The 24,853-nt window shown below is 35.7% G+C and overlaps 1 protein-coding gene across 6 annotated transcripts in view; it reads right to left on the reverse strand.

The window, feature by feature from the left end:
• PARG (poly(ADP-ribose) glycohydrolase) overlaps positions 1-24,853 on the reverse strand; it is a 123,639-nt gene that overhangs the window by 40,075 nt on the left and 58,711 nt on the right. For all 6 annotated transcript variants that reach the window (XM_034662858.1, XM_019806991.2, XM_034662857.1 and 3 more), the window contains 4 exons: positions 16,060-16,139; positions 12,259-12,319; positions 7,918-7,993; positions 1,973-2,120 (listed from right to left, as the gene is read on the reverse strand). In XM_034662858.1, coding sequence (XP_034518749.1) covers positions 1,973-2,120; positions 7,918-7,993; positions 12,259-12,319; positions 16,060-16,139 — 365 coding nt within the window. The remainder of the gene's footprint in view (positions 1-1,972; positions 2,121-7,917; positions 7,994-12,258; positions 12,320-16,059; positions 16,140-24,853) is intronic.

Here is a 24,853-nt window from a genome sequence, read left to right on the forward strand (position 1 = left end):
CTTTAAAAAAAAAAAAAAAAAAAGGAAGAAGAAGAACCAAATAGAAATTCTGGAGTTGAAAAGTACAGTAAGTGAAATAAAAATTTCACTGGAGGGATTCAAAAGTAGATTAGAGCAAGCAGAAAAAAAGAAATCGGTAAACTTGAAGATAGGTCAACTGAGATTATCCTGTCTGAGAAGAGAAAGAACAGAGAAAGAAGAAAAATGAACAGAGCTTCAGAGACCAATAGAACATCATCAAATATACCAACATATGCATAATAGGATTCCCAAAAGGAAAAGAGAAAAAGGTACAGAATGAATATTTAAAGAAATAGTGGTCAAAATTTTCCCAAATTTATCTAAACATTCAAGCAGCTCAATGAACTCCAAATAAGATAAAATCAGAGAGATCCTAAACACAGCATAATCACACTGTTCAAAGACAAGAGGCAATCTTAAAAGTAAAACATAAAGAACAAAATTTAGATACTCCCCTTGAAGGTTGCCTACAAATATATATGAAGCAAAAAAGTGGCTTCAAGATTAAATCTCAAAGTCTTAGTTCTGGCATGTACCCCTTTGGAGGTAAATTAGTTGAGTATAAATTTGATATAACTCACAGGAGATGGTATTCTTCTCACTGTAATCTTTCAGGATAACAATCAACCAAATTCTCCAACCCAGGTGAGTGTTTAGTCTCCTACACTAATCTCAAAGCAGCCAACGGATTCAAAATGGAAATAAGAAATCCTCTTTTGCAGAAAGAAAAAAGTAGCAGCAGCAGATGACTGATTATGGTTTTTATGTGGGAATGTTCTTCTAGGTACTTGAATCAAAGGTTTAACTAACTATGGTGGCTGATTAAGATTTTCTTAAGAACTATGCGTTAGGGGACGCCTGGGTGGCACAGCGGTTAAGCGTCTGCCTTCGGCCCAGGGCGTGATCCCGGGGTCCTGGGATCGAGTCCCACATCGGGCTCCTCCGCTATGAGCCTGCTTCTTCCTCTCCCACTCCCCCTGCTTGTGTTCCCTCTCTCGCTGGCTGTCTCCATCTCTGTCAAAAAAAAAAAAAAAATTTTTAAAAAAAAAAAAAAAAAAAAGAACTATGCGTTAGGGGGTGCCTGGGTGGCTCAGCCATTAAGCATCTGCCTTCGGCTCAGGTCATGATCCCAGCGTCCTGGGATTGAGCCCCGCATCGGGCTCCCTGCTCAGAGGGAAGCCTGCTTCTCCCTCTCACATTCCCCTTGCTTGTGTTCCCTCTCTTGCTGTCTCTCTTTGTCAAATAAATAAATAACATCTTTAAAACAAACAAACAAACAAACAAAAAAAGAACTATGAGTTAATCATTAGTTTTTCTGTAGCTCATTCACAAGAAAATGCAGTGACATAGTAGTATCTCAAGATAAAAAAACTTAAATAAAAAATTTAAATCTCAATAGACCTAACGTATAAATTTGACTATATTTCCCTCTCTCCTCCCATATTAACTTAAATCAAGAAAAGCCACTCAGATCATCACACTTTTTCTCTTAGGATTAGAAATTGGGTTAATACAAGGTTACTGATTTATTTCTCTCTATAAAAGCTCTCTGTTTTACTGATTCTGACTACTGTAACTGTGCTTTTTTTTTATTTACATAGGTCTTCATACTGAAGTATAACAAAACACTATGGAAACACAATGAAGAATAATAATAGAATACATGCTCAAAGACATATCACTATCTCTTTTTAAGGGCATTGTATCATAAAAATTTCAAACTGTAGGGTAAATGAATAGTTTTTACCCTTGTTCCTCAGATAAAGATGCCAAGAAAGAAAAGGTGGGAATAAAATGTCTTACTCAAGATTAGTAAAATTAAACTATAACAATTTCAAAAAACCAAGAATAAATTAATCAATAAAAATATTGGGACAAATGCCCAAGACAGAGTACAGTGAATTAACAGATAGGGAAAACTACTCTATCGTATAGACCTCCCAAAACTAACCTGTAATGATAAGACATTCATTGTGATCCAGCACCTCAGTGAAGAGCCGTGAAACAATTAACTCGGGGTTGATTAAAAAGCGGATTTCTTCTTGCACAAGTCCTGCACCGGTTACACCACCTCCAACAAAACGGTTTGCAAAATCCACCTATATGGGAAAATGTGGCATGTTAAATGGTGATCTAAAATACCTACATACATGATAAAGAAGTACTCTCCCTCTTCCTTTCATTTCCCATATAAATCAATCCCCAAATTAGTAATCTTCCCAGGGAGAAGAGGTTGTGGTTGACTGCACTCTTTCCATCTCACTGAAGTTAACATCTTCTCTGCTTATTCCCTTGGATTTAAAACCTTAGAAGGAACCTGGAAAATGGAGCTTTTAGGCAAAAGCCTCAATGTAATTATATAGACTCTTGTTTACAAACCTTGTATGTACTCCAAGGGCCACAAATCAAGGGAAACTTTACCTGGAAAGGTTTCAAGATCATTTCTACACCATTCGCTATTCAATTTCTACTTATGGATTTCTTATGACTTTAATATAATTATATCTTTTTTATATAATATGGCAATCAAACACTTGTCCTAAAAGAACTGAGAAACTTACTAACTGCCCTTTTTTGGGTAACCTTTTTCTTCTGTGAAAGAATAAAGAGATGGAAATTTCATCCTAAGTTCAGTGGCAAATCCCAAACTGTGTACACATTACTATTTTTTTTAATATATAAGGAAAAAAATGAAAACAGAAAACCTAGTTTAACAACAAAGATTCATAATTTGGCTATTGTTGATAATGCTGCTATAAACATCAGAGTACATGTTTATTGAAAGAGCCCAAATGTCCATCAACTGATAAATGGATAAAGAAGAGCGGGGTAGGGGCGCCTGGGTGGCGCAGTCGTTAAGCGTCTGCCTTCCGCTCAGGGCATGATCCCGGCATTCTGGGATCGAGCCCTGCATCAGGCTCCTCCACTAGGAGCCTGCTTCTTCCTCTCCCACTCCCCCAGCTTGTGTTCCCTCTCTCGCTGGCTGTTTCTCTCTGTCAAATAAATAAGTGAAATCTTTAAAAAAAAAAAAAAAAAAGTGGGGTATGTGTGTATAAATAAACAGACTGGAATAGTACTCAGCCATAAAAAAAATGAAATCTTGCCATTTGCAATGATGTGGATGGAGAGTATTATGCTAACTGAAATAAGTTAATCAGAAAAAGACCTATACCATATGATTTCACTCAAGTGGAATTTAAGAAACAAAACAAATGATCATGGGGGGCACAAGAAAGAGGCAAACCAAGAAACTACGGAGAACAAAGTGATCGTTACCAAAAGGGTGGTAGGAGGGGGGAATAGGTTAAATAGGTGATGGAGATTAAGGAGTACACTTGTGACAAGCACCAGGTATTGTAATTAAGTGTTGAATCACTAAATTGTACACCTGAAAGTCGTATTACACTGTATGTTAATGAACTGGAATTTTAATAAAAACTTAAAAAAAACAAAGATTCAACTAAATTAATATTTCCAATTTAGTTAAAAACTATGCATAAGCTTTCTGTGGAGTGCTATACTATAATGGGATCCGCAAGCTCCTATTAATAAAGATGAATTACACAATCCTCAAGAGAAAGCAAACTCAGCACTGTTTGTCTTAAATTTACTAAGCACTCCAGTGTGTCCAACACTATGCCAAGCTCTATGGAGCAATACGTAAGAAATGGTTTCCAGCTTTGCCTTAGATTATTCTATTCGAGGACTTAGATTACACACATACCCAACACCTTGTTTACATACACAGCCATACATATGCAAAAAGAATTTAGTAAGTAAGACAGGCTTATATACTGTATAGAAAAAACATACTCCTGTGTCTCTCCTTTCCTCTTACACTACTACCACACTCACAACACTTCCGACACCAGATGGATGTCGAGAAATTCCACACATCAAGAAATTCTGAAACACCAGCTAGCCATCCTATAATTCAATTCAGTTTGGACATCATCTATCAGGAGTTCACATAAGATCCCACAGGCTAAGGATTCAGTTCCACAAGACTGCCCCACTTCAGACACCAACTGCAAGTCCCAAGTTATCAATTATACTTCTAATTGATCAGCTATAAATTGGGTTTCCCATGACCTGCTCCTGTGGTTTGACAGAACAGCTCACGGAATTCAGGATAACACTTACTTATGTTTACCTATTTATTAAAAAGGATATAACAAAGGATATAGATGAATAGACAAATGAAGTGCTACATAGGGCATGGTAAGTGGGAGGCGGCATAGAGCTTCCATGCCCCACTGGGCAAGGCACTTTCCTAGTACTTCCACATGTTTACCAACCAGGAAGCTCTCTGAATCCTGTACTTTGGGGGAGTTTTGTGGAAGCTTCATCACTTAGGCATGATCAATCATTAACTCGGTTTCCAGTCCCTCTCCCTTTCCCACAAGATGGGGGTGGGGTACAAAGTTCCAAACCTCTAATCACAGCTTAATCTTAATCATGGTGACCAGCCCCCATCCTGAAGCTATCCCACAGCTCACCAAGAGTCACCTCAAAAGAACAAAAGATACTCCTATCACCTAGGAAATTCCAAGGGATTTAGGAACTGTATTTCAGGAATCAGGATCAAAGACCAAATATTAGAACAAAAGATGCTCCTAGTGCTCTTATCAGCTAGGCTATTGCTTGGGTTTTAGGAGTTCTGTACAAAGAACCAGGGGTAGAGACCAGTATATATTTTTTCTATTATTTTACAGATACTTTCAGACTGTTGTCAAATATAAGAGTTCTTAAAACTTGTATGTGTTCTCTAAAGCAATTATAATACTACACAGTAATTTGAAGTCTGTTTTACAAAAGAGTAAAACAAGAATATGAATCTTTTGATATATAAAAATATATGTAAAAAGACAAATTAATAGAAGGTAAAGTAGTCTTTTTTCATTAGAGAAAAACTTAGAAATACTGAAAAATATGACTGGACAAGTTCTTGAAATGAGTTATTACAGAGAACCACATATATTTTATATTCTGGCATACTAAATCAACACTAAAAAAATAGTAACTCTTTAGCTTATATAGAAAAATAATTTTGGTTGAACTAGTCCATTAATTAGAATTAGCTGCTTACAATAAGGTCATTATGCACTGGGTGATTTATGGCTTAAAATGTTCAACAAAGATCAACTGAATATTGTGCTAGAACCATATGATACAAAGACGAACATGATGTGAGCCTTGACTTCACAGCATTTGTAATCTAGATGAGATCCCAGCACATAAGCAGAATAAGATGACTATTAAAGAACCTACTAGAATGTATTAGAGTCTTCCCAAATAATACAATTAACTAAAACTGGAGCAAGGGGACATGGCATTCAAATTAGATTTTGCTGACAATCAGGCAGAGGGAATAGCTACACAAGGACATGGGAAAAAACAACTGTATGGAGCTATATGAAGACAGTGTTAAGCAGATTCCTGATGCCTGTCTGCAATGTAGAGTATGTGAAGGATTATAGTTGCTGATGAGGTATTTTGCAGTCAAGGAAAGTTTTACTTAATTTTGAAGGTTCTTGGAAAAATTCTAGAAGAAAAGTTACAATTGGACCTGTGTTTTAGAAAGGTAATTCAGCCTAGAGTTTAAAGAATGAATTGGAAAGGAGTAAAATTAAAACCAGAGAGGCTGGTTAGGTGACTACTGAATAGTTTAGATAAGCACTACTAGGGTCTCAAACAGGTCAGCAGGGAAGAAAGTGAAGGAATGAGAGACCCAGCAAAAAGTTAAAATGGACAGCACTTGAAAATCAAGAGACTAGCTAAGCATAACAGTACTGTGAATAAAAATGAGAAACAAACAAGGTTTGAGATCAGCAAAACTTAATTTTTACTGGAACAAGGTACATAACTAAAACAAAAAAGTTCTATCCAATTTATGTACAACTTGGTAATGATAAATGGAATACATTCAATGTACATACTATTATTCATTCTTTGAATAAAAGGCCAACATTTATTACTTGAAAGGTATGCATAGAAATAAATACATTATACTACACTCGATATGCCTCTCAAGGCAGGAATCTTTTAGAAAATCAAACTTTCTACTACTTAAAAAAGTTCTTAATAAAAGGCTCTCTATTACAGGTGAGAAACCTGTTCCAGTACACGAAAATAAGCATATGAGGGTTTCTTTATTTTTAGCCATTTTCCAACTCACTTTACTTCAAAGCTACTTGTTCAGATTACTCAATTTCTGAATTATAACTTGATGAAAAGGGAGAAATGATAACAATCCTTAGAGAGGTTTTGTTGTTGTTGCCATTCAGCATAATGTAATTTATATGCTACACAAGGAGCTTTGTAACATTGCAACACAATATTCCCCGATCTCCTGGGGATACATGGCATGGGTAGGGAGAATAATTAATAGAAGTCTTTATGGTATTCTTTTAATCTACTGAGGTTTCACATTTCATCTATAATATATTCCAGAAAAGTGGGAAGAATCTCAGCCTTGAATGTTGCTAAGTAATTCCTTGCTGAATTGTATTGTGATGAAAGGTCAGCATTCCTGTGGTGCTAACTAGAAGTAGCTTTGTTTATTTCATGTGTATTAAGACTCCCTCAGTTAAATCCAAGACTTTAATGTAGAAAAGAACATCATCAAGATGGAAATGTGGGAAAAAAAGTAACATTCATTTGAAACAAATTTTAAGCATATTTCAAAATTACTGTTTAAGAAAAAGTAATGATTAAATACAAATTTCAAAAAATTTTAAGTGCCAAACAAATATTAATTCAGTTATCTAAGTATTTCTGTTTATAATCCCAAAAAATTACTGGGAGAGAGTGATTTAAAACAAAATATGGTTTGCCCCTTTGAAGATTTTAATTATAAATGTCTTTTAAAAGGCCATTCTAAAAAAGAATCTCAGTTTCATTAAGCATTGAGAGCACAGATATATCATAACTAGCCAAATGCGAGTAAGTCTAGTCATTTTACAGTATACATTGTTATTCAAACAAGTTAGTCCATTCTCAGGAAACTGATTTAGCTTCTGACCTAAAGTAAGCACCAAATAAGGATCTAAGAAGAAAAATCAGCAATTTCCAGTATAAGTGAAATGATGTAGAGCATCTCTCAAAGAAAACTGAGATTACAATGTTCCTATAAATGGGATATGAACACAAATCACTAACATTTGTCTCTGATTAGTGATTTTTAAAAAATCACTATAAAGCAAAAGAAAAATGTGTTCAGGTTAAGTATTACAACAATTTAAAGCTAGATACACCGGGTGTTTTATTTAACCCCTTTTTCCAAAAATATATATTTTTAAAGTAAAGGCAGTAACACAGATTAATAACAAAGACTGAGAGATGGGCAAAATAACCTGCTCTGAAACAGGGAAAAGACAGCAAGCACAATTGGCTCATGTGCCTAAAACTGTTACATATGGGAGAGAGGACTTTCTTATCAATCAGTTTTAGATGTCTGCCTCCTAAGACCTAAACAAGGTTGGTGGCAGAAAAACATTTCAAGCTGGTCATCATTCGGGGCAGAGCAAGAGCCTTTAAAGAAAAAGAACAAAACTGCTTGGTGACGGCTTGTCAAGACCATACTCTGGGAACTTCCTCCACTGTCAATCTACATCAATGTCTGAACTAAGAGGCCTGATGTTGTCCAGATCTTAAGATTTTCTGTCAAAGGCTTTTTAAAGAGGCGCATGTTAAGAAACAGCGTACGCTGGCAAATAACAGTATTACCAAGGCTGTCAAAATGATCTGTTTGGCGTTTTTCTCCATTCTGCTATCATGCTTCTCTGCATTAAATCAGTTTAGGAGATAAATAAACAGGTTTTCATATTTCCTTTGCTGTCAGAAGCTTGACAAGAGTAAGTCCCAAACACACGCACACTTTTATGATTCACATACCTGTAGCATGCCTTGACCATTTCCTTCTATGGTACCTTCATAAGTGACATGTAATCGAGTCAGGGGTTTTTCACACCTACAATTTAAAAAGATCATCCTTTACTTTTAAAGACAAGCATTTCACTATAGAAAAATGTGAAAATACACGTAACTAGAGAAGAAATATTGAAACCATTCCAAATCTTAAAAACCAGAAACAGATGCCTGATTAACATTTTTGATATAGATTCTCCCAACTTTTTCTTATTTAAATATTAAATATACATATTTAAATTAAAATGGGATAACATGCTGTTTTGAAACCCATTTTTCTCCTATAAAATATCAGTTTCTCTTTTTTAAGAGTTGAAAAACTTCTCAAAATGTAAAAAATATTAAGATCCATACAATTTTATTATTTATGCTAGAGTTGGCAATCTAAAGAAAAATACAGAAAAATTTGGCAATAAATTTTATATGATGTTGAGATGGGGCCTATTTTCACTAGTTTGATAAATGTGAGTGTGTGTGGTGGGATGTCTTGATGAAAATACAGGCCACAGAAATCTGATCTATGGTATTTTTGTATTAATAAAATTGATGGATGAATCTAATACCTGTAAGTCATAATTTATTTTCTTTCCCTTTCATAGACTATGGTCACTAACATGCTACTCCAAAATGTGGCACCATGGGATATCAGACATTTTAAGTTGAATTAAGTTCGAGAAAATGGCAGAAGCAGGAGGGTCACTATGACCTCCTCCCCTCCTCAGAGTTCTTCCTACGTGTAATAAAACCCTCATGTGCAAGGTGCCCACCCTATATTTGGAAGAAAGGAACATCCTTTTCTGAAGAAAAAAGGATGCCAAGAATTCTTACAAATAGGCCTTGCTAAGTTTTCCCCAGATAATTACAATTACCTCATACTTCTTAATCTGTCAGACTCCTCAGAAATGTCCACTCTTCATTGAACCTAGCATAAAAGTATGTGGGTCTGTTTCTTTGGGCCTTCATTCCCTTAAGAAGGTTCCTGTGACATGTAAAGCTTCCATTAAATAAATTTGTGTGCCCTTGTTCTGTTAACCTTTGTCTTTTTAATTTTCAGACCCAGCCTGGAACCCTAACTGGGTCAAGAAAAAACTCCTTCCTCCCTTACAGTGTTTACCTGGCTAACATTAAAAAACCAATGCCATTTTATTAATAGTATTTGATGATGACATTTTTCAGTCACAGATTTTCCCCAATTACTTACTTAACAAAAAAATATAAATTATAATAGAATATAACAGATGAGATCCAAATCCCTAACTTACATAAGGTTGGAATTCATTTGGGGGGGATTATGTATTTTTTAAAACAATTATGTATTTTTAAAAAAAATTTAACTGCGGAAGCAGGATTTACTTTCTTCCTGATTTCAATGAGTCTAAATACATTGCAGGGGAAGTTCCAGTACAACAGACTGACAGCCTTAAACAGAAAGCAATTCAGTACAGGTTCTAAGAGCTCCTTTACATTAATGCATATAATCCTCACAACCACCCTATTACTATCTCGTTTTACAGATGGGAAAACAATGCACAGAAAACACTTAAAAGGCTTGTAAGCAACAAACCAACAAGGATATGAAGCCAGGTAGCCTAACAATGGTCCAAACTCTTAACCAGTATGCTATACCTTTAGAAAAATTACTTCTAAATCTCTTCTAGAAAGTAGTGGCACAAGTTTGATCTTTTTTTAACTTCTTTTTTTGTTTGTTTTTTGATCCTACTTTCCTAGCCATTTTATGCAATGGGAGACCACCCATGTGGATACTACTGAAAAGACAAAGAAGCATGATCCTAGTTTGTCAGTCAGGACTTCAAAACAGAAATCTCATCTGTCATCAACTATTCTTCATAACTGAAGCTGTCCATGTATAGTACAATTCTCAATAAAATTATGAAATTGCTAGACACTTTTTTAAAAGTATCCTCCAACTTCCTGATTGGCCCCAGCAAATCTTTCATACTAGTCACAATCAAAGACACAGACGATTGTGACCCTCTGTGATTAACTAAGCCCAGCTAAGGTATGGGTTAACTGTAACATGGCAGAAACTTGGAAATCAGAAAACCCTCTAACTTCCTGGCATCCATTCAACCCCTTACTCTTGGGAACACCAACAATCCTCATCTCTTCTTTATCCTCCCTCTTTAAATGAATACATGTTTCTGGTTCTGTGGAATCTGGGAGATTGATTACATTCTCCAACTTACTTACAAAGCAGCTAAAACAAAAAGACATCAATGAGACAAAGTTAGAAAAGTCATCAAGTTAAATTGTGCCTATGAAAGTTAAGGGGAATATCTTGATCTTACTTAGGGGCAAAGTTATCTCACTGACACAGCAGCCTTGCTAATCTTGGCATTTTGACCTATCCTTTCTCTCCCGGATGGTAAGGTACAAATGGATGTCCTTTCACATTAGTGCCAAATTAATGTCAGATGCAGAGTAGATATCTGCAGCCGAATTAAAACCCTCTGCATGATCTATAAAATCTACACCAAAGTGAGATAAACAAAACATCTGAATTCCTATAAGATACTAATAGAAAAGCTAAGAAAACCAATCTGTACTCTGGTCTGGGCAGGTAAGAGCAGACTTATATTTTAAGAGGGACCAATGGCCTGGAGTATATCAAGAACAAAAAATAGAGGGTTTAGAATCCATATTATATGTGAAACAGAAGAAATGAGTAAATTTAGTACACACCTGTGTGCACTGTTAGAGGTGGGGGTGGGTCAAATAAGCATGATGATACATGAAGAAGACTGAATGTTAAAGAAAATCAGATAATTTATGGTACCTCCAGAAGGAAGAAACAGGAATGGAAGGGACACGGAGATTCTTTGGAAGACAGAGTTTCTTACTGAATGAAAGTATTAGATAAAAACACAAAGCCAACAACGGGATAAACTGAGGTGAAACAGTGCATTTCCCATCACTGAAGCTGTCTGTCATCTGTCACAGATATTATAGAGTTGATTGATATTTTTAGTAGACAGCTGGGCCAGATGATTTCCTGTGGTCCCTTTCATCTCTGATATGCCAAGACTCCAAAATGCTACACATGTTCTCTTCCTTTCTAGCTCAATTTTGTTTTTGTTTTTATCTTCCACTTGTTTAATCTTTTACCCACTTTCCTCTACTAATAATCATCTCAGCCATGCAGTCAGCTTCCTAAAGTAAGTTTGTTTTTCTTTCACCTCACAAATAAACATCTTTGATGGATAAGAAACACCACAGGAAAGCCACTTAAGTAGATGTACTTCCTCAAGTTAACTCCCTTAAAAGTGAGTCCCTTTCATCACTAATTCCAAAGGAAACAATTACAGACTATGATAAAAATTATGAGAAAGTGAAAATGACAGTTAACACAAATGCATACGCAAAATACACATTTTAGTATGTTTAATCATGTCCTCCTGTGTGATGACAAAGTTGATTTACTCTTCTTTAAGTGCTTTGGGGATCTGCTCTAGATTAGGAAATGTATTAACTAGTTCAAGGCACAAAGGAACTTACCAATCTGAATAAACTCAGATTGGTTATTATCCTTCTCAGTTATTTGCAGATAAATAATAAGAAAAAAACCCCAGTAAATTAGCAACTTTCACAAAATCTGCTAATAGTACATGTGAACAGCCAAACTTCAAAATTCTTATCATTCAGACAAATTCTAGGTAACTACTATCTACATTTTATTTTAAGGAAGAAATTTCCCCCCATCTTGTCTTCCAGAATGAAAAGCCATAAAATACAAATATAGTAACCAAAATTTGGTTTGGTTACCCAATCAATGAATATTAAACATTGGTGTTCTAGGGGTGCCTGGGTGGCTCAGTCAGTTAAGCATCTCCCTTCTGCTCAGGTCATGATCCTGGAGTCCCTGGATGTAGCCCCACATTGGGCTCCCTGCTCAGCGGGGAGTCTGCTTCCCCCTCGCCCTCTGCCTGCTGCTCCCCCTCTGCTTGTGCTTGCTCTCTTTCTCTCACACTCTTTCTCTCAAATCAATAAATAAAATCTTAAAAAAAAATACATACTGGTGTTCTAGTTAATATTAATGTCTTCACACAAAACTCCTAAATAGACTTTGCTTCAGAAGAAAAAAAATCAAAGGCTTACAGACTTTGATTCAGACAACATGACCTTTCCAACAATGAGAGCTACCAATGGATCATTTATAGGAAACTCCCTAGCACTAGGGCAATTAAGAGGTTGGGAAACCATCTTTCCAGGAGTTGCACAATAGAATCCTATCACGGTAAAAGAGTCCTTCTAATTCTAAGATTCCCAGATTATTTTTATTATTATTACCTTTCCCACTCTGGAAAATCTTCAAGACTCTGTCTTGTAAATGTCACCAAGCCAGTAGGTTCTACAAAAGCAATAAAAGAAAAACACACCCAAAAGAAGTTTTGATTTTGGAAAGATTATATACATTCAGTAAAATAATAGATCTAACGATGGTTATAAAACTAATTGGAAAAATACCAAGCTTAGTGTTAGAATACAACAGAAGACTGATTTAAAATAATATTACCCTTACAGTAGGAACTCTTTCTATAAAATAGTAAGCTACTAAAACACAAAACTATACAAACAGCACAATGGTACTCACTGGTAAAGATTTCTAAACTGAATACATTTGTAAAAAATCATTGGAAAAAAAAGGTGCATTAATGAGTGTACCTTTTACAATAAAGACAAAACTGAATTTTAATTTGTCAACTCCTCAAAGAAAGGCCTTAATCTTACATCTAAAGACTGGTGAGTGTATACACACTTATGCATTTTATAAGAAAATAAAATATCTATGATTAAAAAAGAAAATTGTTGGCATGCCCTTTGGAGTTGACAAAGCTAAATCCAGGACTTAGATGACATGCAATGGCTCTACTTACAAGGTACCTTAGCTGGAAGGAGAAATTACTGTGTTCTAAGAGGTCAGAGAAGAAAGATGACATAGTTTTTAAGGAGGAATAGATATGAGGGAATCAAAACGCAGTACATTTTAGAGGAATGTGATCCTTTTTTGTTAGGTTTACTTTTTTTTTTTTTCCTAACTAGTGGCAAAAGCAACAAATAAATCAGTAGGCCAAAAGTAATTTGTTTGATTCAAATCAAAGAACAAACTAAAAAGGCCATGCCACTTCTATTTTCTTCTGTTAAAAAGAAAAAAAAAGCAAGCAAGAAAGAGAAAAGCTCTTAAGCAAAGAGAGATATGACAGGAACTATTAGTGATAATGTTGGTAGAGTCCCAATGAAAGCCTGACGATCGTTTCATTCCTCTGGATGATTCCACATTTCTCTGCTCTCAGTCACAAACAGTAACAACTCAAAAATCATATAGAATAGTCACAGTAGAACATGAATGGGTGACTTGTTAATATGGGTTATAAAATATTCTTAAGATTTCCTTAAGAAATTTCTCTAAGGCAAATGGATAACATATGTAAAACTCATAAGAGACCAAACAATTCAAACACCAGAGAAGCAATTCTATTAATAAGAAATTAACGTCAGTATCATCATTCAGCAACTTAGCAGATAAGAATATTAAATGTCCTACATATATTCTAGGAGATCCCAAGAGGAATTCATAGATGTGTATCACTAGCAAAGCCAGAAAAAAGGCAGAACATGGCTCTTTAGATATAATTAAAACAAAAATATTTAGCATTCTTATTGCTTTTCTTCCATAAAAAGGTAACTTTTATGCTAGAATAGGTTATTTTGGTTAATCAGGTATTTCCCTTAATAAAATCACAATATACACAGCATATGAATCGTCAATTTTTAAATACTCCATCCATAAGATACTTTATCTAAAACTATACTGAAAATAATTCAGAAAGCCCTTGAAAATCTTTCAACCTCGAGATCCTCATTAAAAATATAAAATACATTTGACAACACTGAAAAGTTGGTCTTGATGGAATTACATTTTATCAATTCTAAAAGGCACATTAACTTCTGAAACTGGGATACATCTTTCATATTGGAAGGTATCTAGCCATTGCCACTGGTCTAGATTAAGGCCGAATTTTTCCAGAGAAGATGTGCATCTGCTTCTGCAGTCATCTGGGAGCACCACCAAGCTGAGGTCAGTGTGAATTAAATCCACTGTGCAGGCTTTTGTGGATCACACTGATAATAGGACTTCGGACTCCAAACTTGAGGCTTGTGGTTCAAATTCTCAGGGTAGATTTTTTGCTTCTTCTCTAGCCGGTGTCATGGTTGACACTTGCAGTTTCTTTGTTGTCCCTTTTTTACACAGGTTAATTTCTCATCTATCCGTAGACTGAAGATACAGAGCTTTGGTGTATCAGCTTTGTAAAAGAGGTCTCCTATGACTCCCCATCCTGAGTGTTTTTTCCTTCTTAGTGGTACATAACATGACACTTTTTACCACCTACAATGTCCTACATTTGATGAACTATTGTTTAAATAGGTTTCTGTAGTTTCTGTTAAATAGACTTCAGACCTTCTATATAAATTAATCATTAACTTGCAAACCTCTTTTATTCCACTGAATATTTCCCCTAAAGCCTGTAGCTTTACATCCTAAAAACTTATAACATGTGTCACTATATTTTACAAAAAACTAGATTACCATGTACAGTGAAAAAGCCAGAAAATAAAATGTCCAGTTGTAATTTATCCTTTTCAGCCTAATTCCTAATACTTATGATGGTTTATAAATTTCTAGTTGAAAAAACAAAATATTAGCATTTTTCCTTCAAAGCAAATAAAATCCTAAAACTTAGGCAAGTTAGCTTTTAGAGAAGACATACATGATTTGACTCCAAGGACAGAAAAGTAAACTCTGAATTACTTAGGTATAATAATGGAATTCATTCTATGTAGCAAAGCAAATTTAGAATAGCAAAAAATGTATTCATCTTTCCAACAAATTGCTAAATTCTAATTTGGCTTTATGTCTCATAAACCCAAACGAGGCTTCATTTCCTTTATTATTTCATTCAGTATAGAAAACAAAACTAAAAATAAATAAGCTAAGAAATAAATAATCCTCTATCAAAGAAGCATGATTTTCCTCTTAAATATCAACATTCTGATAATTGATTCCTTTCCAAAACTCTAAACAATGTTCGATAGCAATTCCTTCAAAAAGAAAAAAAAAAAATACCAAGTATACTATAATGTGAAATTACATACTAAAGGAAGAATATGAGAAAATTGACCTTAAAATGAGTCAATGATGTGCTTTAAGACAATCTGACAACCTGAATGACCAGAACTGAAAAGAACTCATTTCACTTGACCAGAGCTGACCTGCTCTACTTAGCAAAAGCAAACTTTTAGGATGTTCTGGTCTCCCTTATAATTGACTTGTAGAAAAGGTCATCATCCATTGGTAACAGCTAACATTTATTAATCACGTAACTTCTCATTTCATATCTACAACTATCCTATGAAGTAACTGATCATTATTCTTTTATTTTACTGATGAGGAAACTAAGGCTTAGCAGTGTCAAGAAACTTGTCTGTGGTCACCCAGCTCCTAGGGTAAGAGTAGCACCAATCTATTATTAGCTTGTAACTTCCAGCACTGGTTAGACATTTACCACCACTGCCTCAGGTGTTATGATTAGTCTCTGGGAAAACAAGATGGTCAAGGTCCAACAGAAAAAGACAAACATATAAACACTAAGTACAACACTGTTTTGTAAGAATTCTACAAAGTGTGTAAAGGGACCACAAAAGAGAGGGATGAGTAGGAAGGCCAAAAAATCCAGCTCTCCTCTGCAAATAAACTAATTGTTAACAATCAATGCTTCTTTAAATAAAGAATACCCAAAATGTATTTCCTGGTCAATGTACTTTCTTTTCAAAGTACTAATTTACTGTTTTTCATTCATGAAAACCTATTAAAGTATGTTCTGCTGGTCTAATTTCAGAGTATATAAAACTCACACGTATTCATAGCACACATCTAATGTATATAACATGCATAAAATCTAGATTATAATACTGAATTATTTGGTTTGGGCAGGAAGGTGTACTTTGAACACAAAATGTTTCTGACCTGCCACTTGATCTGAACCGTCCACATCAGTGATTAAAATTATATTAAAAATGAAAGGAATTTACTTTTCTCTGTGACTCTTCTAAAGTAGCAGAAAAGTGTTTTAAGCTTCTCTGGTTTCCTTGATGAACGTCCTTCAAACAACCTGAAAAAGACCAAAAATAAAGAAAATAAAAAAGGGTGATTTAAAATGCCTTAATGACTCACAAACAAATATATTGCTACCAAGTAAAAGAAGCCAATTCTATAATGACAGAGAACTGGAAAACCAGATTCAAATGGCATCTGGAGAGGCCTAAAACCAACTAGAACCAGCCTTCTTAAAAGTTGTTCGAGTCAGATGGCACTCTCTAACAACCACGTTTCTCCCATCTATCTTCCTCCAGGGAGAAGGCACCATCTGGCCCCCTGAAGTCAATTAGGCCAGTGAGTTAATGCTCAATCATTTTTCCAATGGCAAATACTAATCATTCATAATATTACTAGGTAGTTAAATGACTGAACAAAAATGGTACCTGAAAAAAAAATCCACACAATATGTTGGGGGAGGGAGGGCAGTGGGTGGTTATGACAATGACAAGCAGGTATGACAAGGTATTTGGGGACTGACCAATCTTTGGTAATTAAACAGATATACCCTTTGCACAGTAACCAAAACAATGCCTACTCATCTAGTTTCCAGCAACCTGGACTTGCACTACTTAATTTAGTCTTCTTCGAAATGACGTGGCATTGTTAATGGAAACACATAATGCAATTTATCCTGAGGAAAGAAAAGCAGGGCTTTGGAAGCATATGACCTGAATAAGGAGTTCGCTAAAGGATTTCAAACACAAAAGCATGCTTTGGGCATAAAATCTAGCTTTCCAAAGGCATTTAAAAATCATAAAGAATTCTGCAGCTATAAATGATGAGGTATTATTTATCTGCCTCTAGTCATATACTCTGGCTTTACAACCAGAAACCCTTCAAGTTAAAAGTTCACTCTAATAAGTGCCAAAATGGGTAAAATTTTTCATGATTAGAAAAGCAAGCTTATGTAACTATGCAGAGAGGGAAAAGTTAATTTCATGAGAAAATCCTATTGAGTAACTGAAATGAATTAGGAAAAGGGAAGGAAATGTAGATTTCAAATGATCCTGTTTTCACTGATATGAAATTCTGTATTCTGGGTCAATTTCTGAGAAAACAATTTATGTGAATACTCATTTCCTGAAAAGAATATTGATGTCAGAAAAATATTTTAACCAAATTTAAAATTGAACTGATTTAAAAAATAAATAAATAAAATAAAATTGAACTGATTTTTAAAAACAGTTTAAGAGTGCCTGTATAGGGGCGCCTGGGTGGCTTGGTTGGTTAAATGTTCGACTCTTGATTTCAGCTCAGGTCATGACCTCAGGGTTGTGACATCAACCCCTGAGCTGGGCATGGAGTCTGCTTAAGATTCTCTCTCTCCCTCTGCACCCCCCACCTCTCTCTTGCTTAAAATAAGATTCCCTGTATAATTTTTCCTCATCTAAAAGGACTTATTTTCTAAAATGTTTATTACAAATACTTTTAAAATCCAGCTGCCTGCTGAAATAAAGGATCTTTGAGAGCGCAGGTTTCAGGTTGGTTTCTTCTGCAATATGTTAACCAGGATAGAGTTTATTAAATCAAAATGAAGAAGCCACGTGGCAGTTTAATTAAACATCCAGTATCAAATAAACGTGATTTACTAAATGAATATCTTGGGAACCATTGTAAAAATCCCTTTCTAGGTTTACTACTTAGTAGAGGGAAATAGTATGAATCATAAAGGCAGCCATCACCTTTTCTTAGAGATGAACTGATGTACTACATAATTCAATTAAAGTTCCTCTTCCACAGAACTGTTGTGTAGTAAGGAAAAAAATGGTTGTTATCCTTAAGAAATAATTCCCCCAAACATAAAAAGTGTACCCAGCTTCTATTTGTGGTCAGTTGTTTGTAAAATCGCATTGAAGTTCACATATTTCATAACCATGATGACAAATTAGTAAGCCTAAGAGCCTCTTGGGACTATAGATTTATTACCCTAGCAATATTGACTTTCCTGGAAGATTATATGGCAGTTATTATCACCTACTACAAATGAGTACCCATTGTTTATCTTGTAGGTCCTTACTGGTACAAAATCAAGCAGAATCTCAACGTATTGTTTATTTGTTGCTCCAGGCCTAATTTCAAATCATTATGTAACCAAATATGCTTTCCCATTTTCCTGATGGAGCAGTAAATGCCATGTGAGGTGGTAGGAATAAGAGACAAGAAGGAGGCAGAAAGTCAGGGAAGATGAAGCAGGTTTAAACCCTTGCATAAAGTCTAAAATTCCACAACAGTGAAGTCTGAAAGTACTATGCGTAGCCACCCAAATAAAATGAATTATCCTGGTATGAAAGCAAATGAAAATAACATAAAAACACAGGTAAACAACATGAGTGAAAATCACAAGAGTGATGTAATATATCTGAGAGACAGCACGTAGGGGGAGGAAGAAGACAAAGAGACTAAGATACGAGCTCAAGAAAAGAGAGAGACAAAAAGATGAGGCTGGAAAGGCAGAGAGGAAGAGACTAACAGAGATGGGGCTGGAGACAGAGGGAAGGAAGAGAGACAGAAATGCACACAGAGACAAAGGCACCCAGAGAAAGAGAGACTCAAAGAGAGTGAGACCTTCTTATAATAATCAAACACGATCAGATTTTTTAACTTCTCAACAAATTTTTTTTTCATTTAGGTTTTCAAGTCCTGGGTGTGTATATTTGAAGGCCTATTTTGAGTCAGCAGGTATGCATATGACCGTGCACATAAACAGACCACAATAACCCCTTGGCATGTAGAAAGGACATTCAGGCATTTAACTGAATATTAGAGAGTATTTAAAAAAGCAAACAGAAAAAGCCAGTCAGGCAACCTCACTTTTGTTGAGGTAAGAAGTTATTTTGTTGAGAAAATAAAAACAAAACTTTTTATTTTCAAGGAAATAAGTCAATCAAGGGTCAGATACTTATTAACTGGTATTTTTCTTTCCATATGTATAAAGAAAACCATAGTTTAATAAAATCTTTCCCTGAATAGAATACTGACAACATTACTGGAATTGAATTCTAGGCACACACATACACCCTCATGTGATTTCAAAGTTAAGGATTTAATCCCATTAGGACACAGTAAATCAAACTCAAAGCACTATAACCTCCACTTTAAAATGGATGCAAATGATAATCTGGAACCTAGCCACAAAGTCATTCTTGGCTTTTCTGTGAAGCAATCTGCCATATGGCCCCAACAGCACTTTCAATCCAGGGAAGAGGCAGATGTAAAAGCCTCCTGGGCTGACCACTGCTGCAACCCACAATTAATCTCTGACCATCAGTTTCTAAGCAATCTCAGAAGCATCAATGCTAATCACATTGGAAGCCGTTATATGAATGTTTAGGCCCTGAAAGGCAAGCAGGGGAAAAGGTCAGGGGTATTTAACATAACTAAGAAGAGCTGGAAGAACACAACAATAAATAAAAACAGGGAGACTTATTCAATTTATTGACGTCAGCCTCCCACCACATACTCTCAACCATTTTTCTTATTCAATCAACTAGCTAGCCATAGCCCTTTTGAGGCTAACTGCACTCACACACATACAACTCCTAACTGCCAGAAACTATAATCATAAATAGCAACTAGGCAAAAAAGAAAACACCACCACAACACAACGCTCCATAATCAGCTTACCAAATGGCTCATCAAATCAGGTACTTGATCTTTCGTAAGTCACATGAAAAAGGGGAACTTTTGGTTGTTTTCCATTTCTGGAGCACACTCAGAGCATTTTGCTCAAGAGGAAGTCAGACATAATGAAAGTGCACAGTGTCCAAGTCCCAGTTCTGCTGACAAGTCATTTACTTTCACTAAACCTATTAGTACAGAAACTTCCCTACCTAGAAACTACCACAGATAGAATCAAAGTAAGCTGTCAACAGACAGCATCAATGATCATGTATAGTCATCATTCCTGTTTTTTTGCTAGTTTAGGCTTATTAAACACATACTATCTCAGCACAGCCAAGTGCTGACATCCTGGCTGCTAGGATTCCCTAAAACAATTGTGGAGACTACCACATGGTTTACCTGCTCTTAATTAATTTTCAACATTCTGGTGACCAAAAGAATATCCATCAACCAGAAGACAGGAATATACCCGTACTCAAATCTTCAATATATTAAACTCTCATTTGATGAAAATACCATTGGGATACTACGAGTTTAAATCCCTCATGGTCACTCTGGACTGATGAACGACTGATTTATTTTACAGATCAAGAATTATTTCTAAGGATAGTTCTAGTTTCTATTAGCTATGACGTAAGAAGTGTTAATCTAATTAACATGAATAATGATTCAAAGGGAGGCCGGAGAGCAGAATGGTTAAGGGACACAGCTTCTAGAGGCCAACTTTATCCTGAGTTTGAATCCCAATTATACCAGCTAATTAGTGAAGTAACCTACGCTGTCTAAGCCTCCATCCCCTCATCTGAAAAATGAAAAAAACAATAACTTAGAAATTTGATATAATAGGTAAAAAAATAACAGCACAGTGATTGATACAGCAAGTACTTAATAAATATTAGGTATTAAGAATTATTCTCATGCAAAAAAAAATTCTCATGCCCAGCAAAGAAATCAACATTTACATAAAATGCTTATATTGTTCAAATCCATATTCCCTTCATTAAGAAAAATAGCTCAGCCTCTTTTTCCGTCAAACCTAACATGCTAACACTTATGAGCCAACCAGCTCAGACTTCAGGATAAATAACCAGCTCAGACTTCAGGATAAATGACCGTGCACAACAAAAAAGATAAACGTGCCTTTGCCGAGAAGTTCCAGCATTCCCCTGTCAGAAGTTTAGCAGAAAAACAATGATGCTTTAAAATTAACATATGTGGGGCGCCTGGGTGGCTCAGTTGGTTAAGCAACTGCCTTTGGCTCACGTCATGATCCCAGGGTCCTGGGACTGAGTCCTGCTTCTCCCTCTCCCTCTTCTGTTCCCCCTGCTTGTGCTCTCTCTCGCTTGCCCACTCATTCTATCTCAAATAATAAAATCTTAAAGATAAAATAAAATAAATAAAATTAACACATCTTAAAATTGATATAAATCCTGGTAATTGTGGCAGGAAATGGGAAGTCACAAAAGCCAAGGCTTCCAAAGACTTTTTGACTTCTACCTGTCAGCCATTCCAAACCTGAGGTCTATTTTACTATTGAGAAAAGAATGCTGTCAGTGTATCAGAGGCCCAGCCCTTACAGGACCCTGTGGACTTGTTTCTCTTACATGCTGAATGGGCAGTGACAGGGAAGGGGAGGTTATGATACTGCGTCTATGGGACTATAGTTGTTAGGAAGGAAGAAGCTGGCTGTTTAAGAACGGCTCAAAAAATCTGTGGGATTCCAACCTCAAAATCAAATTACAAAAATCATCCACTCTTTTTATTAACTTTGTCTTCTCCATTTCTGATGATTGACTGGTAACTATTCTTCTTCTGATTATAAAAGTAATATATGCTTACTAAAAACAATTTCAAAAATATAGAAAAGGATGAAATACAAGCATTAAATGTGTTTATCTCACTACCCAATGGTAATCATAATTTTATTCATTTTCTTGTCAGTCCATGCTCATACATGTACTGATGTGAACATAAAGATACAACAGATACAGATATTTTAACATAATTGAGATCATATTCTACATATAACTTTTTATTCCCTGTTAAAGGCTACAATTGCTAATTCTTTTTTTTTAAGATTTTATTTATTTGTTTGAGAGAGAGAGAGAGAACAGGGGGAGGAGCAGAGGGAGAGGGATAAACAGACACTGTGCTAAGCATGGAGTCAGGTACAGGGCTTGATCCCAGGACCCTGAGATCACAACCTGAGCCGAACTCAAGAGTCAGATACTCAAGCTCAACCAACTGAGCCACCCAGGCACCCCTACAATTGCTAATTCTAATCACGCTTAATCTTCTGCTCCCTTTCTGTGCTTTTTCTTGTTTTAACTAATGAGGAATGTATATTTGTAGTTATTCACAGAGAGCTTTAAGCTTTTCTGAGAAAAGGGCTATAAACATTTAACCAAGATATCAGACTAATGTGATTTGTGAAGGTTTAAATAGTGAATTCTTTTTTTTTTTAAGTAAACTCTACACCCAACATGGGGCTGAAACTCACCATCCCAAGATCAAGAGTAGCATGCTCTACCAACTGAGACAGCCAGGCACCCCTAAATACTGAATTCTTCATGGGTGAAACTTAACATCTGCAATTTGCTTTAAAATTAAAAAAAAAAAAAAGTGGGGTTGCATAGGTGAAAACAGAGCAAAATAAAAATTCTGGTAAGTACTGAAGTTGGATAAACATGGGTTCATAATACTGTTTTCTTTATTTTTTAGTATGTTTGAAAATATCCCTAATCTTTTAAAAATAACTTTTTTGGAAAAGAGGCTCTCTGATACAATCTTAACTTAGTAAGAGAATGCATAGTTCTTACCTAAAAAATAAAGAGGTCTATAATTAAGTCAAAGGATCAATCTGAGAAAGCTTGTAACTAAGACATGAAAGGTTTATCTGAGGAATCATCAAGATACATGCACTAGCTGACTACTCATCCCATGGAAACAAACTGAAAGTGGCCATGGAAACACTAATTCTAAAGCATTATTAATTAGAGCTACTGCTTACCAAAACCCCAAACCAGAAAAACACAGAACCACTGGGACTGTCTTAAGAATTCTGGATAGAAATTTTAAAATTTACAGTATCCCTGGTGATCCTAGAGCTGATCAAACATTTATTCCAAATAAACAGAAAGACTATTTACCCTATGAAGATCCTTATTATTAATATAACTAATATTCTTCATGGAAACAGATAATTACATTTCTATAAAATTAAATTTCCACTGTTTCCTTTACATACAAAATTTGACCATTTCCTTTCCTATATTAAAAAAGAAAACCTGCAAGAGATGCATAGCCCTTAATTATGAGTAGAAAAAAAATCTTTAATAATTTCTCAAATAAGCCAAAAAATTATAGTTAATAAATAAACAGGTTCTTACACAACTAGAATTTGCAGATACCAATGCTCTTTGTTTTCTCTCGATCCTATCCCTAATACTAAAGAAATCAAAGGCAAAACCTTGAATTATATATAGCTTAAAAATAAAACATTTCCTAATTGCTAAGGGTAAGATGCAGTTTCAAAAATAAAAAACAGTAGACTAAGAATGAAGGGTCCAAATTTTAGTCCTAGCATTCTGCCACTAATCAATTTCTCAAATGTTGCATCTGTAAAATTTTTATTCACTCAATGTGGATTTATTGAAGGCCTACGATGCATGAAATTTAATGAAAGATCCCTACCCCCCCTGATGGGACACTTGGGTGGCTCAGTCAGTTAAATGTCTGACTCTTGATTTCGGCTCAGGTCATGATCTCAGTGTTGTGAGATCGAGCACTGGGTCAGGCTCCACGCCCAGGGGGGAATCAGCTTGAGATTCTCTCTCTCCCTCTGCCCCTCCCCCAGCTCTCTCTCTCTCTTTCTCAAATAAATAAATCTTAAAGAAAGAAAAAAGATCTCTGTCCCCACTGAAAGGATGAAAAAAGCAATTATAACAAAGTAGGGTAGGTGGTACAGCAGGAAAAGTAGCGAACACTAAAGGCACATGCCTGGTTGTACAAACCTAGAAGTACCCTGGATGCATCCTTTCACCCACTCACTGATCCACTCTGTCACCATCACACTGACTTGCCCTTCAAATGTCACCACACCTCCACCCCCGACCACCACTGGATCCCAGCTATCATCCTCTCCTTCCTGGTGTATCCCAATAGCCTCTCCAACTGTAGTGTACTATGGCCTCTCTCCACCCAGTACCCACACTGCAGTCAGAATAAACTTTTGAAAATGCAAATCCTATAAATACATCAGCTTCCCCCTCCTCCCATTTAATGACTTTCTATTGCCTTAGGAAGGCCTAGTAGGCACAGTAGGATGGCCTACTGGTCCTCATCTCCTTCTGCAACTTGTCCTCTCTCTCTGTGCTGCAGCCGCATTGGTCTTCTCTCAGTCCCTGGGGATGTCATGTCCTTTTTACCACAGTGCCTTTGTACGTGCTATATCCCCTGCCCAGAATGTAATCATCTCTCCTTTTCTCCTTGGTAAAAACTCCTACTCACTCCTTCTTACTTAGTTCAAAAGTTATTTCTCCAAGAAGGGTTTCCTTTATTAAACTATATCCTTTTCTAATAAAGTATCATAATACTATATACCTCTCCTTTATATAACAGAGATACATACAGACCTTCATTGGAACCCAGAGGAGTAGCAAACCTATCCTGGCAGGATCAGAGCTATCAGAAGCAGTGATACATGAATTGATACTTCAAGAAGGAATAAAGGCCTTGTGGAGAGACAAGAGCACAGAAGTCAGAAACTGGCTCGTCCCTTCTCTTGTAACCATTAAGGCACTTAACAAACTGTGGAGAATCCTGTAACTGCTCACTGTATATTTGAACTGAATGACTAAATACTATTCTCTTAAAACAAACTTAAGCTTCTAACATACTGACTCAAAATTAGGTTAACAAAACGTTCTTCACAATCAAAGAGAATATGGTATAAAATGGATATCTCTTGCTGGGATTTTAAATAAATTCTCCTACACAGATGACATTATTTTTCATTGTTTCCCCACTCCTTCTTAGTGTTAATAAGGAAGAGTAACCATATAATAACAAAGATTTTCATTGAATTTTAATTATCTTGCCTGCAAA

The sequence above is a fragment of the Ailuropoda melanoleuca genome, chromosome 6 (assembly GCF_002007445.2).
Source record: "Ailuropoda melanoleuca isolate Jingjing chromosome 6, ASM200744v2, whole genome shotgun sequence".
In the NCBI taxonomy this organism is placed as follows: domain Eukaryota; kingdom Metazoa; phylum Chordata; class Mammalia; order Carnivora; family Ursidae; genus Ailuropoda; species Ailuropoda melanoleuca.